At 43.4% G+C, this 17,652-nt stretch overlaps 1 protein-coding gene across 1 annotated transcript; it reads left to right on the top strand.

Annotated features, from left to right (window-relative positions):
* Positions 1-587: 587 nt before the first annotated feature.
* Positions 588-7,710, top strand: LOC101269476 (histone-lysine N-methyltransferase SETD2-like). Its single transcript, XM_033438298.2, is given in 4 exon segments — positions 588-1,281; positions 1,283-3,077; positions 3,080-4,472; positions 4,474-7,710. Coding segments are annotated over 4 exon segments (6,168 nt in total). The 5' UTR covers positions 588-903; the 3' UTR covers positions 7,076-7,710.
* The last annotated feature ends 9,942 nt before the right edge of the window (positions 7,711-17,652 follow it).

The raw sequence follows: 17,652 nt of genomic DNA, 5'->3' as shown, positions 1-17,652 counted from the left end.
AGAGGGGAGAAAGTGCTACTCATGCTCACTTCTTTGTCCCAAACTCAAGCAAGTCATCACACCTCTACCAATCTAGGTCCAACCAGGAGACAGAACACGGTAAATTTAACCAGAATTGTTAAGCTATAATAGAGTGAAATAAATACAATTACCCCTCTGTATCCACGGGTTCTGCACCCCGGATTCAACCAACCGTAAATTGAATTGCAGTAGATTGAATCCTCGGATGCAGAATCCTCCAATGTGGAGCCCCGGGGTACTGAGGGCAGACTGTACTACTCCATTTTATGTAAGAGACTTCAGCAATCGCAGGGGACTGGCGGGGCAGGGGGAGCCTTAGAGCCAATTTCTTGCTCATGCTGAGGGATGACTGCGTGTTGAGAACTCTTAACAGTACCCTAGGGCAGAGGGAGAGTACCCAAGGAAAGGCAAGCTTAGAAGAGGATCCCCGTCTGGCATTCATACCTCTGATGGAATAAAATTTAAAGGCAGGACAAAAAAAATTAAACACAGAATTCTGTTCAGGCCTTCTCCCTCCCTAATGCCCAGTGTGCATCTGCATTACACATTAAGCAGAGCTCCTCAAATCTTCACGATCTAAAACAGAGAGAGATGATAAATATTTTAGCTACTCAAAACTTGAAAGCGATACTCGTTATATATCTTCTCGCTGTAGATCAGAGAGAGCGCGAAGGCGGAGCAGGTCTCGTTTAAATCTGACAGAGGTTCTAGAACTACTTCATCCTATTCTCGGTCAGAACGGTCCCATTATGACGACTCTCATTATGATGGTCGTTACCGTAGGAGCTCCCCTTATCGAGAGAGGGCACGCTAGTCTCGGCCATATACCAATAACAGGGCAAGACTGATGGATACTGTAAAACTGAGTCCTCTTACTTAGAGATGGAAAAAAGAGGAAAGGATTCTTCAAAATTAGAAGGAGAATCCAAAAGGACTTCAGAAAATGAAGCAATGAAAAGATGTTATTCTCCCACTAATGACCAGGGATTCCGACGCGGGTCATCATATTCTAAGCACGGTCAGAGTGCTTCCCGTTATAAATCTGCCCCTTCAAAACCTGCACCCAAGTCTGATAAATTTAAAAATTCTTTCTGTTGTACAGAATTGAATGAGGAAGTCAAACAGCCTCATTCTTTTAGTTTACAGACTCCTTGTTCAAAAGGTAGTGAATTAAGAGTGATTAGTGAAGTTCCTGAAAGAGAGAAGATTGGGTCTCCATCTCCATCAAATCGATTAAATGATTCACCTACTTTTAAAAAGCTTAGATGAATCACCTGTTTTTAAGTCTGAATTTATAGGACATGATAGCCACGATAGTATTAAGGAATTAGACTCTTTATGTAAAGTGAAGAATGATCAAGTAAGAAGTTATTGTCCCACCGAATTTAATATAAACAGATCTCCTGGGGCAGAATCTGATTTGGCAACATTTTGCACTTCTAAACGTGACACTGTTTTGATGTCTTCTGATGATAGTGTGACTGGATCAGAGGTATCCCCTTTGGTCAAAACGTGCATGCTTTCATCAAATGGATTTCAAAACATTAACAGATGTAAAGAAAAAGACATGGATGATACTCGCATGCAGCATAGTAAGTCAGAAAGCCCATTTAGAGAAACAGAACCTCCAGTGTCGCCACACCAGGATCAACTCATATCTTTGCCAGTTATGACTATAGATTATTCCAAAACAATAGTTAAAGAACCAGTTGATGTGAGAGTTTCTTGCTGTAAAACCAAAGATTCAGATATATACTGTACTTCAAACGACAACTGTCCTTCTTTGTGTCATTCCGGAGCTGAAAATACTGAGCCTTTAGTAACGAAGATTTCTTCAAATAGCTTTATGAATGTGCATTTGAAATCAAAAACAGTTATATGTGATAATGGAAGTCTGACAGATCAGCACTCAAAATTTGCATGTGGAGAATATAAGCAGAGTGTTGGTAGTACTAGTTCAGCTTCTGTTAATCATTTTGTTGATTTATATCCACCTACAGGGAGCTCATGTATTGCTTCATCTCTTCAGAGTCTTCCAGCAGGGACAAACATAGACAGTTTAACTCTCTTGCAATGTGGAGAGAATACATCTCCAGTTTGGGATGCTGTGCTGAAGAGTAAAAGCTCAGAGTTTTTAAAGCATGCAGAGAAAGAAATAATAGAAGTAGCTGGTGGCCTTCCTGATTCAGGAAGAGGATTTGCTTCCTGGGGAAACAGGCATAATAATGGACTATCTGGGAAATGTGTGCAAAAGGCTCAAGAAGAAGGGAACTCCATACTGCCTGATAGAAGAGGAAGACCAGAAATCTCTTTAGGTGAAGAAGGTGGAAGAGGACATACACATACTTCTGATGACTCAGAAGTTGTATTTTCTTCTTGTGATTTGAATTTAATCATGGAGGACAGTGATGGTGTAACATATACCTTAAAATGTGACAGTAGTGGTCATGCCTCAGAGATTGTATCCACTGTCCATGAAGATTATTCTGGTTCTTCCAAAAGTTCAAGTGATGAAAGTGATTCAGAAGATACAGATTTTGATGATAGCAGTATTCCAAGAAACCGTCTTCAGTCTGTTGTGGTTGTGCCAAAGAATTCTACTTTGCCCATGGAAGAAACAAGTCCTTCTTCTTCTCGGAGCAGTCAAAGTTACAGACACTATTCTGACCACTGGGAAGATGAGCGATTGGAGCCAAGGAGGCATTCATATGAGGAAAAATTTGAGAGTATAGCAAGTAAAGCCTGTCCTCAAACTGAGAAGTTCTTTCACAAAGCAACAGAGAAGAATTCAGAAATCTCTCTTACACAGCCCAGCCGAAAACAGATAGATAATCACCTGTCTGAAATTGCTCATCCTCAGAGAGATGGGGTTGATAGTACAAGTCATACAGACATAAAATCTGACCCTCTAGGTCATCCAAATTCTGAGGAAGCAGCGAAAGCCAAAATAACTTCTAGGTAGCAAGAAGAGCTGCCAGTTTATTCTTCTGATGATTCTGAAGATGTCTCAAGTAAGTCTCGGCAACAGACCACTTTCCCTAACAGGCCAGATAGTAGACTGGGAAAACAGAGTCAAATTTTTCTTCCTGTGAGATCTCCCGAGTGGATGGTTTCCGTTCATCATCGGAAGAGCTCAGAAATCTAGGGTGGGACTTCTCTCAACAAGAAAAGCCTACTACCACGTATCAGCAACCTGACAGCAGCTATGGAGCCTGTGGTGGACACAAGTATCAGCAAAGTGCAGAACAGTATAGTGGGACACATAATTACTGGCAAGGCAATAGCTACTGGGATCCAAGATCAGCAGGTAGACCACCTGGAACTGGGGTTGTGTATGATCGAATTCAAGGGCAGGTACCAGATTCCTTAGCAGATGACCGTGAAGAGGAGAATTGGGGTCAACGTGGAGGATCTCACTTTTCAGGCCAGTCCAATAAATTTTTTCTGTCCCTTCAGAAGGACAAGGGGTCAGTGCAAGCACCTGAAATAAGCAGCAATTCCATTAAGGACTCTTCAGCTGTGAATGAGAAGAAAGATCTTTCGGAAAACTTAGAACAAAATGATAGGAAAGATAGAGGGCCTCTTAAAAAAAGGAGACAGGAATTGGAGAGTGATTCTGAAAGTGACGGTGAGCTTCAGGACAGAAAGAAAGTTAGAGTGGAGGTAGAGCAGGGAGAGACAGCAGTGCCTCTAGGCTCAGCATTGGTTGGGCCTTCGTGTGTCATGGAGGACTTCAGGGACCCAGAGCGGTGGAAGGAATGTGCCAAACAAGGGAAGATGCCTTCTTACTTTGATCTGATTGAAGAAAATGTTTATTTAACAGAAAGAAAGAAGAATAAATCCCATCGGGATTTTAAGCGAATGCAGTGTGAGTGTACACCTCTTTCTAAAGATGAAAGAGCTCAAGGTGAAATAGCATGTGGGGAAGATTGTCTTAATCGTCTCCTCATGATTGAATGTTCGTCTCGTTGTCCAAATGGGGATTATTGTTCCAATAGACGGTTCCAAAGAAAACAGCATGCAGATGTGGAAGTCATACTCACAGAAAAGAAAGGCTGGGGCTTGAGAGCTGCTAAAGATCTTCCTTCGAACACCTTTGTCCTGGAATATTGTGGAGAGGTACCTGATCATAAAGAGTTTAAGGCCCGGGTAAAGGAGTATGCACGAAACAGAAACATCCACTACTATTTCATGGCCCTGAAGAATGATGAGATAATAGATGCCACTCAGAAAGGAAAGTGCTCCCGGTTCATGAATCACAGCTGTGAACCAAACTGTGAGGCTCAAAAATGGACTGTGAACGGACAACTGAGAGTTGGGATTTTTACCACCAAACTGGTTCCTTCAGGCTCAGAGTTAACATTTGACTATCAGTTCCAGAGATATGGCAAGGAAGCACAGAGATGTTTCTGTGGGTCGGCTAATTGCCGGGGTCACCTGGGAGGAGAGAACAGTCAGCATCAGAGCAGCAGGAGGGAAAATGAAGAAAGAACGATCTCGGAAGAAGGATTCGGTGGATGGAGAGCTAGAAGCTCTGATGGAGAATGGTGAGTGTCTCTCTGATAAAAACCAGGTGCTCAGCTTATCCTGGCTAACGGTTAGAATTGAAACTTTGGAACAGAAACTTACCTGTCTCAAGCTCATACAGAACACACATTCACAGTCTTGCCTGAAGTCCTTTCTGGAACGTCATGGGCTGCCTTTGTTGTGGATCTGGATGGCAGAGCTACGTGATGGCCGGGAAAGTAACCAGAAGCTTCAGGAAGAGATTATAAAGACTTTGGAACATCTACCCATTCCTACTAAAAATATGTTGGAGGAAAGCAAAGTGCTTCCTATTATTCAACGTTGGTCTCAAATCAAGACTGCTGTCCCTCAGCTGAGCGAAGGAGATGGGTATTCTAGCGAGAATACATCACGTGCTCACACACCACTCAACACACCTGATCCTTCCACCAAGCTGAGTATAGAAGCTGACACAGACACCCCCAAGAAGCTAAAGTTTCGCAGACTTAAAATTATAAGTGAAAATGGCATGGACAGTGTGATCTCTGAAGCTACCAGCGAGCTAGAAGGCAAGGATGGCAAAGAGGACCTTGACCAGTTAGAAAACGTCCCTGTAGAAGAAGAGGAACAACAGCTACTCACACAACAGCTGCCTGAATCTAAAGTTGATAGTGACATTGCTGTGGAGGCCATTAAGCTACCCACATCTGAACCAGAGGCTGACACTGAAATAGAGCCTAAAGAGAGCAATGGCACAAAACCAGACGAACCTATTGCTGAGGAAACACCATCCCAAGATGAAGAGGAGGGTGTGTCTGATGTGGAGAGTGAGAGGAGCCAGGAACAGCCACATAAAACAGTAGATATAAGTGATTTGGCCACCAAGCTCCTGGACAGTTGGAAAGACCTAAATTAGGTATATCGAATTCCAAAGAAAAGGCAAACTGAAAAGGAGAGCACAATAACCGAACGAGGAAGGGATGCTTTTGGCTTCAGAGATCAAACAGTTGCCCCAAAGACTCTTAACAGGTCAAGAGAGAGAGACCCAGACAAACAAACTCAAAATAAAGAGAAAAGGAAACGAAGGGGCTCCCTCTCACCACCACCTTCTGCCTATGAGCGGGGAACAAAAAGGCCAGGTGGCAGATATGATACACCAACTTCTAAAAGGAAAGTACGAATTCAAGATCGCAATCAACTTTCTACAGAGGAGCGTTGAAAGTTGTTTGAGCAGGAGGTAGCTCAGCGGGAGGTTCAAAAACAACAGCAGCAGCTGCAGAACCTGGGAATGGCGTCTCCACTGCCCTGTGACTCTCTTGGCTACCATGCCCCTCATCACCCCTTTGCTGGCTACCCACCAGGTTACCCCATGCAGGCCTATGTGGATCCCAGCAATCTTAATGCTGGAAAGGTGCTCCTCCCCACACCCAGCATGGATCCTGTGTGTTCTCCTTCTCCTTATGATTATTCTCAGCCCTTGGTGGGACATTCTACAGAACCCCTTGCTGCCCCTCCACCTGTGCCCATGGTGCCACATGTGGCAGCCCCTGTGGAAGTTTCCAGTTCACAGTATGTGGCCCAAAGTGATGGTGTGGTACACCAAGACTCCAGGGTCACCGTCCTGCCACTGCCAGCCCCAGGCCCAGTCCAGGGACAGAATTATGGTGTTTGGGATTCAAACCAACAGTCTGTGAGTGTACAGCAGCAGTACTCTCCTGCACAGTCTCAAGCAACCTTATATTATCAAGGACAGGCTGCTCCAACTGTCTGTGGTGTGACGTCACCCTATTCACAGACAACTCCACCAATTGTACAGGGTTATGCCCAGCCAAGTCTTCAGTACATCCAGCGACAACAGATTTTCACAGCTCACCCACAAGGAGTGGTGGTACAGCCAGCCACAGCCGTGACTACAATAGTTGCACCAGGGCAGCCTCAGCCCTTACAGCCACCTGAAATGGTTGTGACAAATAACCTCTTGGACTTACCACCCCCATCTCCTCCCAAACCAAAAACCATTGTCTTACCTCCCAACTGGAAGACAGCCCGAGACCCAGAAGGGAAGATTTACTACTCCCATGTGATCACAAGGCAGACTCAGTGGGATCCTCCTACTTGGGAAAGCCCAGGAGATGATGCCAGCCTTGAGCATGAAGCTGAGATGGACCTGGGAACCCCAACATATGATGAAAATCCCATGAAGACCTCAAAAAAGCCTAAGACAGCAGAAGCAGACGCCTCCAGTGAACTGGCTAAGAAAAGCAAACAAGTATTCAGAAAAGAGATGTCCCAGTTCATCGTCCAGTGCCTGAACCCTTACTGGAAACCTGACTGCAAAGTGGGAAGAATTACCACACCTGAAGATTTCAAACACCTAGCTCGCAAGCTGACTCACGGCGTTATGAATAAGGAGCTGAAGTACTGTAAGAACTCCGAGGACCTGGAATGCAATGAGGATGTGAGACACAAAACCAAGGAGTACATTAAGAAGTACATGCAGAAGTTTGGGGCTGTTTACAAACCCAAACGGGACACTGAATTAGAGTGACCTTCAGGGCCAGGGTGGGAGGACGGGCAAGCTGGTAGGAGAGACTCTGGGGAGAAGAAATCCCGTGGGCCCTCTCTCCCCACCCCACTGTCAGGGCTGTGCTACTGATGACACATCACCCTGGGGAATTCAAACCTGCAGAATGAGCTCACAAAAATGAGCTCCATCTACAACAAGCGGTCCCTGGTTGTGAGCTGTTGGTAGAGGCCATCTGAGGCAAGGGTTTAGGCCCTTGAGACCTTCCCTTCTGAGACCCCGGCCAGGCCTGACCCCACTCTCAAGGCTGGGCCTCCTCCTTGGCGGTGCTGTCAGCACACAGACTCATGCGCATCCCCACCCACGACCCCTTACCCTGACGATCTGTATTATATTTTAATGTCTATGTGAATATATTGAAAATAATTTGTCTTTCCTGGTTTTTGGCTTTTGTTTTGCTTTTAAGCCTCTGTGTGCTAGGATCACAGAAGACTTTGTAAGGATGGTTTAAGTTGTCCTGCAAGGTTTAAGGTGTTATCATGTAAATATTCCAGAGCAGGCTGCCTTGTGGTTTCGGCCAGCCTTGTGCTATGTTGATAAGATTGATTTACTGCTTAAAATCACTTTACTTGGGGTTCCCTGCTGGCGCAGTGGTTGAGAGTCCACCTGCCAGTGCAGGGGATGCAGGTTTGTGCCCCGGTCCGGGAAGATCCCACATGCTGCGGAGCGGCTGGGCCTGTGAGCCATGGCCGCTGAGCCTGCGCATCCGGAGCCTGTGCTCCGTGACGGGAGAGGCCACAACAGTGAGAGGCCCGCGTACCACAAAACAAAACAAAAAAAACAAAAACATCACTTTACTTTATCCAATTTTTACTGAACTTTTTATGTAAAAAAATAGAATCAATTAAAGAAAAAAAAAGGATAAGTCTATGCCTTCAACTTCTAACAGGTGGAAGAGTTCTCAGTGCTTTCTGAGAATCTGCTTCCCAGGTTATAATACTCAGTTTGGCTCCAACAGAATTCCCTTTTTCTTAACTTGATAGTTAATTGAATTTTGGAGAAGGTGCGGTTGTAGACAACCACTGGCTGGTGAGAAAGTTTGCTGGGTTGCCTGTGCCAGAACTGGTTTAGGGTCATCTGATAAACAGGAAACAATCATCTAGGACACAGGCAAGCCAAGGCATCTAAGCAGGTTGCTGAGGAAGCTGGGAGGTTTCTGCAGGTGCCAAGCCAGAGCAGACATTGCCCACCTTGGAAAGGTCTCAGGAAGAGCCCTGCAGGGGGCAGGAAAGTCAGGCCTGGTCATGCTTGGGAGTGTGCGTGGTGAGGGCTGTGGGTTGCTACAGCATGAAGCCAGAAGTACGCGGTGTGCCTCTTAAGACCGCAGCAAGGTGATCACCAAGGCTCCTGGGCTGGAGCTACAAGGTAGTCAAAGGACTGAGCACTCTGGGTGTGCAATTGGAGAATGAATTTGGAGCTGGGAAGCAATAAGTTCATAAGCAGCTCAGTTGACCCCTTTGACTTCTCAGCTTTCATATGCACCATTCTACACACATTTCAATGCCTGCCCAGCAAAGAAACTACATTTTAGCAAGAAACAGCTAACCCTCTGATAAGTGAAGTTCTTGCCCTTCCCCCAGGTAAAACACAAACCCCAACGGTCACTAAATCCATTGCTGCCTATATTAATTAGGCCTCAATTTCAGTCTTAGGTCCTACTAAAGACTACACTGTAAAGTTGACCTTCACCTAGTGTTATATAAAATTAAAATGGGAAGGAGAAGTTAGAATAAACACATACATATAGCAGAAAATATGCAAAGCTACCAGCCCTGGTTTCTGTAGTTATTCACGAGATCAGAGTTGACGTCTATAGCTTCCACCTTCACCCACTTATTCCCTGTTTTCCTTGCCCACAGCCAGAACCCACAGCTCCATCCAGATTCTTTATTGGTAGAATGATTCAATCCTTTCCTTCTGAATGGTCTGAATCCTCAATTGTCCTGCCTTTTTCCAGTTCCTGTAGCTTTCCATTGATCTTTACTGTTGGCATGGAAGTATTGAAGGGAACCTCAGAAAATCTCCTGGGTTCCAGTAAAAATCCTCCTTGCTTCCATTATAAAGGCAACCAATTTCCTGCGGTAACTGAGATCATAACACCAGTAGATTAACCTTTTTCACCTGTTGGTTCAGTGGTATAAGGAGTGTAACATGGCCAGGGGGCAGTCTGTGGTAGGCAGAATTCTAAGATGGATCCCACAATTCCTGCTCCCTGGGGTAAACACCAGTGTAATTTCCTTTGAGCATTGTAGGGACCTGTAAATACAATTGGATATCACCTTCATGATTATACAACAATATGGCAAAAGGAATTTTGCAGATGAAATTAGGGTCCCTAATCAGCTGACTATAATTCAACGGGAGATTATCCTGGGTGGGTCCAACCTATCTAATCAGGCAAGTCTTTTAAAAGCAAAAGTTCTATTCTCCAGGATAGATCACATGCTATGCCACGAGACAAGTCGCAGTAAACTGAAGATCAAAATCATATGTTGGGCTGCACCCCACAGGCCTGCAAGGCTTGTAGTTGCCAGCCTCAAGACTGAAGAAAGAGCCTAGAGACAGCAACAGAGACATCAGTGACTTATTGGACAAGGGATCTTACACACCTGAAGCAAGGTCCTGGAGCAACACCTCACTGTTTGTGGCAGACAGCAAGCAGGACATCCAGCAGTCTTTGCTACCGGGGGAGGAGGAGGCTACCATTTATAGGGGGAATTAATGGTCAGGTTGGCTCATAAATCACCAGAGAGACCAGCAGCTGGGGCAGGAAGCAAGCACATAGGCAGTTACTAATTAAGCCCTATAATTAAGGAGATTGGATAGTCATGTGCGTGAAGCAGGTACTGGCTGAACAGGGGATATACAGAGCAAGAGGACAGTCATCTTGAATGGCGTGGTCAAACACTCCACCCTTACATACCCTGTACGACCTTTATAATCTTGGCCCATACATCTTCTGCTATATCCCCGAGGACATGTAGGTAGAAGTACAACTGCAACCAAACACCACAAATGCAATACAGACAGTCCAACAGGTGGGCTTTGGAACCAGGAGCTTATCAAGTCAATTTTTCATGGACTCTCAGAGGTTGACAATGGCATTTCGCTGTAGAGCCACCAATCAAACTCATTTCTCAGTGAGGCCACCATTGTCACCCAGTCCACAAACAGATTCCCTTCACTCAGAGTAGGGCAAGCTGCAAGATGTCTAACAGGCACAATATAGGGAAGATCATGACCATTAAGCAAAATACAAGCAGTAACATCATTCTGAGGTAATGCCACCCCTGTCTACGCGTTTTGTCCTGGCCTGCAATACCATACCACCTGCCCACCCTCAGTCTCCACAGCCAGTGCCGAATACTGGAGAGGTGGTGTAACAGTACACAGGGTTAGTATAATGGTGCCTCTCTACAGTAGAGGCCTGGATTAATTACCTTAGTAATCTGAGGTGGGGCTGGGGAGAAGACAGGTGAAATCTGTAAATCCCTTTCTGATCCTATTTCCCAATGGGACAGCAAACCCAAACCACTGAAGTCTTACCTGCCAGTCCTCAGGGCTATTTATAATATGTTCCCCTGGGGATAGATCCTGTGAAGGGCAAAAATGAGTTGATGTTCTGACCTGTAGTTGGCAACAGTCCTTGGGTGGTCAGCAGTTGAACTCGAACAGTGTTGACTAGTTACCTCCGGGTTAACATGGCGTCGGCACTGGGATAACTGCTCCTGGGATGTGTCCACGTGTTAAGAGTGAGTTTCCCACCTCGACTGTTGTTTAAGTAGTCTCTTCATAGCCCGGCAGCAGTGGGGTTGTAAGGCAGGTGGAAATGCCCCTGTACGTCCTTTGTATCGGCCCATTCCTGAACTTCATGGCCAATAAAGTAGATTCCTTGGTCACTATCGATGTCCACGGGGATCCTATATGTTGCATACAAATGAATAGTGGTTGTCTGCATGCTCAAAGAATCGGGTAGGTTTTTTGTAATGTCTTCCACCTGTTGTGATGTATCCTAGACTGCATATAGCTGTTGTTCCGTCACACTCTATCATTGCTCTGCCCCCTTCCATAGTTGGGACCAGAAGCCCAAGGGCACTCTTATTATGTTGCTGTTGCCACAGATCTCAACAAAACACTCCCGGGTAACAGGCTATGTTAATTCACAAGTCTGTCTCTGAACTCATATCCCTAAAGCCTGTGTCTCTAATTGTTTAGGGGTGGTAGGTCAGGGGTATGCTTGTATTTTGTAGATAATCCAGGTCCTTGAGTTTTGTCTCTATTCACCAGCCACCCCCGTGCAGTCAGATGAATGAGGAGCACTGGGCTGCTACTTTTAAACTGGGAAAAGACAGGTTAACAGGATATCATCAACATAATGGAAGAAAAAGACATCTCTCATGGTACACAGCTACCACAAGGCCCCACATGCTAGTAGATGGCCTCCTCCCGATCACCTCCACAACTTTCTGTTTCCCATCCTTATGTCCTGACATCTCAGCTCCCAGGAGTTTTCTCACCCAGAGACAGCAACAGAGACATCAGGGATTTATTGGACAAGAGAAACTTACACATGAAGCAAGGTCCTGGAGCAACACCTCACGGTGCGTGGCAGACAGCAGGCAGGACACGGCAGCACCCTCCACCACTCCGGGGAGAAGGCGGCTACCATTTATAGGGGGAATTGATGCCAGATTAGCTCATCAATTACCAGGGAAACCAGCAGCTGCGGCAGGGGGCAAGGAGGTAGGCAGTTACTAATTAAGCCCGATAATTAAGAGGATTAGAGAGTCATGTGAGTAAAGCAGGGGCTGGTTGATGAGGGGAGGTACAGAGAGCAAGAGAACAGCCATCTTGAGGGCCTGACCATACATCATAGCAAGCATCTTTTCTGACCCAGTGCTATGAGACTAGAAATCAACTACAAGGAAAAAACTACCCAAAACACAAACACGTGGAAGCTAAACAATATGCTACTAAACAACCAATCGGCCATTGAAGACATCAAAGAGGAAATAAGAAAATACCTGGAGACAAATGAAAATGAAAACACAATCCAAAATCTATGGAATGCAGCAAAAGCTGTTCTAAGAGAGAATTTTATAGTGATACAAGTCTACCTCAGAAAGCAAGAAAAATATCAAATCAACAATCTAAACTTACATCTAAAGGAACAATAAACAATACCCAAAGTTAGTTAAGGAAAGATATCAAGATCAGAGCAGAAATAAATGAAATAGTGACTAAAAAAAAAATAGAAAAGATCAATGAAATTAAGACCTGGTTCTTTGAAAAGATAAACAAAATCGATAAACCTTTAGCCAGACTCATCAAGAAAAAAAGAGAAGGCCCCCCCAAAATAAAATCATAAACAAAAAGGGGCAGTTACAACAAACACTACAGAAGTACAAAGGATCATAAGAGATTATAATGAACAACTATATGTCAATAAAGTGGACAAACTAGAAGAAGAGGACAAATTCCAATAAAGGTACAATCTCCTGACTGAATCAGGAAGAAGTAGAAAATATGAACAGATGAATGACCAGGAATGAAATTGAGTCTGCAGTAAAAAATCTCCCAACAAACAAAAAATCCCAGACCAGATGGCTTCACAGGTGAATTCTACCAAACATTTAAAGAAGAGTTAACATCTACCCTTCTCAAAGTAGTTCAAAAGATTGCAGAGGAAGGAACTCTTCAGAACTTATTCTACTAGGCCAGCATCACCCTGATACCAAAACTAGACAAAGAGAACACAAGAAAACAAAATTACAGGCCAATATCACTGATGAACACAGATGCAAAAATCCTCAACAAAATATTAGCAAACTGAATTCAACAACACATTAAGAGGATCATACACCATGATCAAGTGGGATTTATTCCAGGGATGAAAGAGATTCAATATCTACCAACCCATCAGTGTGACACACCACATTAACAAACTGAAGAATAGAAATCATATGATCAGCTCAATAGATGAAGAAAAATCTTTTGACAAAATCCAACATCTATTCACGAAAAAAAAAAAGGCCACCTACTGAATGAAAGAAGATATTTACAAAGACAAATATTGTTTGGTTTCACTTATATGTGGAATCTAAAAAACAAAACAAATGAACAAGCACAACAAAACAGAAACAGAGTCATAGATTCAGAAAACAAACAGCTGGTTGCCAACCAGACTTATCATGGCGATTATTTTGAAATGTATAGAAATATCGAATCACCATATTGCACAAAAGGAACTAACATAGTGTTGTAGGTCAATGAGGTTTCAAAAAGAAACAGACAAACTTATGGAAAAAGAGATCAGATTTGTGGTTACTAGAGGTGGGGACTGAGGGGAGGGGGAAGTGGATGAAAATAGTCAAAAGGTACAAACTTCCAGTTACAGAAATAAGTACTAGGGATGTAATGTACATGATAAATGTAATTGACACTGCTGTATGTTATCTGTGAAGGCTGTTAAGAAACTAAGTTCTAAGTTCTCATCAGAAGGAGAAAAACATTTTTTTCTCTTTTATTTTGTATCTGTATGAGATGATGGAGGTTCACTAAACTTATTGTGATAATCATTTCAAGATGTACTTAAGCCCAATCATTACGCCATGCACCTTAAACTTATACAGTGCTGTATGTCAGTTATATCTCAAGGAAACTGGAAGGAAAAAAAAGTTTCATAAGATCCCATGCTGGCTAGGGTAGGGAGAACAGAAATTCTCCAACACTATTGGCAGGAGTGAAAATTGTCATAATAATTGAGGGTAAGTCAGTGATATATCAAAATTTGAAACATGCTTCCTCTTGGACCCAGGGATAATTTGCCCGACAGGCACTCTTGCAGAAATGCCCCAGGACATACCGTGTGTGCAAGGAAATTTCACTGCAGCATTGTTTGAAACAGCGGGAATAGAAAGCAATGTTAAGTCAGTCAGTCACTAGGGTCTAGCTAAATAAATGATGATCTATTACCACAATGGAATGCTGTGCAGCTGTTTACGAGGATGAGGTAAACATACATTTGTCTACATGAAAAGACATTCTTGGGACTTCCCTGGTGATCCAGTGGTTAAGACTCTGTGCTTCCACTGCAGAGGGGAACGGGTTCGATCCCTGGTCGGGGAACTAAGATCCTGCATGCTGTACTAGCGGCCAAAAAAACCCCCCAAAAACAAAAAAAATCCCACCAAAACAAGAACAACAACAACAACAAAGATGTTCTTAATGTTAAATGAAAGATAAAAACATGTTTCAGAACACTAAAAAAGCAGAAGAGTTCTCTTGCTAGTCTGGAAGCAAAACAGCCATGTTGAGATAGGAGGGGCTGCGTGGCAAGGCCCTGAGAACGACCTCCAGGTGCTGAGAGCCATCCCCAGCTGACAGCAAGAGAACAGGGACGTTAATCATGCAGCTGCAAGGCACCGAGTTCTGCTAACGACCACATGACCTGTGCAGAGGACCCTGAGCCCCAGGTGAGATTGCAGCCTCAGCCAGCACTTTGATTTCAGCACAGTGACACCCTGAGCAGAGGACTCAGCTAACCTGCTCCTAGATCCTTGACCCACAGAAACCAGGGGATAAAGACCTTTCTGTTATTTTAAACACATAGTCTCATCTTCCAATTCGGTGGAAACATTGTTGTATCCCCTGGCAGAAGCATTCCCTTATTGGATACTTAGATATCCAAACCAGCAGAGCTCAAAGTTGTCAGGACAGGAAGCAAAAATCTGCAAATGGGTTATAAGATGTAATAGTGAGAGAAGCCACTTGCACTTCTGCCACTTGTATTCTGGCTATAGGAGCGAGAACACCATGTAATGCTTTCTGATCCAAAGCATATACTGCACCTGTAAGACAGAACCCCATTCTTTCAGGATGTTGTCTACCAACTGGTACCATCAATGAGTCCTCAGTAACCATTTCCCCTCTCATTTAGGCCAGTCACTCCCAGGTGATGGGGGATGTGGAAAGACGAGTTAATTCCATGGGACAAGCCCTATCGCTGCACTTCTTCGCTGTGACATGAAGTTTCTTGATCAGAAACAATGCTGTTTAGAGACTTACCTGGTGGTCCAGCAGTTAAGACTCCATGATCTCAATGCAGGGGGGCCTGGGTTCAATCCCTGGTCAGGGACCTAGATCCTGCACGTCACAACTAAAGATCCCGCATGCGGCAATGAAGATCCCACATGCTGCAACTAAGAACCAGCACAGCCAAATAAATAAAAAAATATATATATACATATATAAAAGAAACAATCCTGTTTAGAATGTAAGGTGGTGGATAAGGCATTCTTGTGAGTCCATGAATGGTAGTGCTAGCAGAAGCATTAAGGGCAGGGAAGACAAATCTGTATCCAGAATATAGGTCTATTTCCATGAGAACAGATCTCTGCCCCTCCATGATAGAAGTCCAGTGTAATCAGCCTGCCACTAGGTGACTGGCTTGTCCCCCTGGGAATGATGCCATATTAGAGACTCCAGGCTGGACTCTCTGTTGGCCCATTAGGCACTCAGCAGAAGCACTGGCCGGGCCAGCCTTAGTAAGGGAAATTACATGTTGTCGAATCCATACATAACCTCCATCCTTGCCACCTCAGCCTCTTTGTTTAGGGGTCTATTGAACTAGCACTGCAGTGCTGGGGAAAGAAGCTGACTCACATCCATAGCGAGGTACTTTGTCCACCTCATCATTAAGAGCCTCTTGTGCAGCTGATGGCCTTTGGTGGGCATTCACATGGGACACAAATACCTTCACAGTCTGTGCCAATTCAAAGAGGTCTTAACTAACGTTCTGGTCTCCACTCAATGTGTCCTTAATCCCAGTCCCCACTTGTCACAGTTTTTACCCATCTTGGTTAACTTCTACCTATCTTCAACATGATTTCATCTAGACCCCCTCTCACCCACTTTTCCTTTCCAGGTTATTCTGAAGCAAATTCCAGGCATCATATCACTTTATCTTGAATATTTCTGTATCTCTAAAATATAAATGCTATTTTGAAATAACCACAATACTACTTCACACCAAACCCCCAAATCATTTTATATCAAATATCTATCAATGTTTAAATGTCCTGAACTACCTCAAGCACCCAAATAAAGTCCAAACACTGAAAAGAGTTCATATCTATTAAACCTTTTAATCCATGTTTTCCTTTTTCTCTTTTGTTGCAGGATATGTGTTGAAGAAACCCAGCTGCCTTTCAAGTTTCCCATAGTCCTGATTTGCTGATTATAATCCTGATATGTCAATTAACATATTCTTCTATCCCCTGTATTGCCTAAAATTTAACGGTTGTATCTGGAGGCTAAATCAGATCCAGGTTTGATTCTTTCTTGCAAAACAACTTCTTGGGGAGTGTAATGTGCTTTCCTTCGGGGGCATAGTCTTCTTCTCATGCTGGAATGTTATCAGTCATTGATGATCATTGCTAGAGCCCTGAAATCATGAAGGGTTGAAAAGAGGGATATCCTATCACTTTTTTCATTTGGTATCTATACCAATATATAGTGCTATAAAATACACACACACACACACATTCTATAGAGAAATTTTCCTTCATCAACAAGTTGGTTACCCAGAAATACAGTTCATGCAGAGAAAGCAGAACAAATGCTTTGCTTTTTTCCCCAAATTTCGAAGTAACAAGTTGATTTCCTGGCATCCTCTAAGTTGACCAATGAATTTTATTTTAATATCATTATGAACTCATGCATTTAAACTTATCTGATGTGTTTCAAACCATTCCAGTTGTTATCTTCATTGATGCTTAAATCGTATCATCTCTGCCAGTGAGAACCAATCCACATTGGCTCTTGGATCCTGTTGAGTTGTCTTTCATAGTTGCCAAGATGTTCCAGGCTCATCTTGTACATTTCCTGCCCCAGAGCTGAAATCACCCATTTCTTCAAGGAGCCTTAGTTCCTTTTAGTAGAAAATGGTATATAGAGATCACAATCTGGGCAATACTAGTTTGGTCATTATTTCTAGGTCTTTTCAGTAAACAAAGCTAGGAGATTCTATTGTTAATTGTTTTATAGCTTTACTTAAGACAAAGTAACTTATGAGTTCATACTGACACTTCCAAGTCAAGCCCAGGATTTACTTAACTTTATCAGTCTTAACACCTGTACTTACTTCATCATGAATTCTTTCTGATCACCTCAGCCAGAAATGATAGGTCTTTCTTTGAATTATACCATCTCTTCAACAACTTTTGTCACAATCAACATATTAATCTTTGATTTGTTATTTTTGTATCTTAGTTTCCCTTCCAAATGGTAAGCAATTTGAGACCAGAGTCCCCGTCTTTTTACTCTTTGTTAAATTAAGATAAAATTTCTAAAGTGCTAGTGCATTTCCTGACACGTAAATATCACTTTCTCTTTGAATCCCTCAAAATATGGAACAGGACTATTGTACTAAATTTAAAACATGATTGTCAAAAGGATAAATACAAAATCAGGTTTATCCTCAACTCTCCAGATATAAAGTACCAGAAACCCTGATTTTAGTGGCAATTATGCTAAAGATA

The sequence above is a fragment of the Orcinus orca genome, chromosome 17, assembly GCF_937001465.1.
Source record: "Orcinus orca chromosome 17, mOrcOrc1.1, whole genome shotgun sequence".
NCBI lineage: Eukaryota > Metazoa > Chordata > Mammalia > Artiodactyla > Delphinidae > Orcinus > Orcinus orca.
Note: the sequence above shows the minus strand (reverse complement) of the source record. Positions and strands in the feature narration are given on the sequence as shown.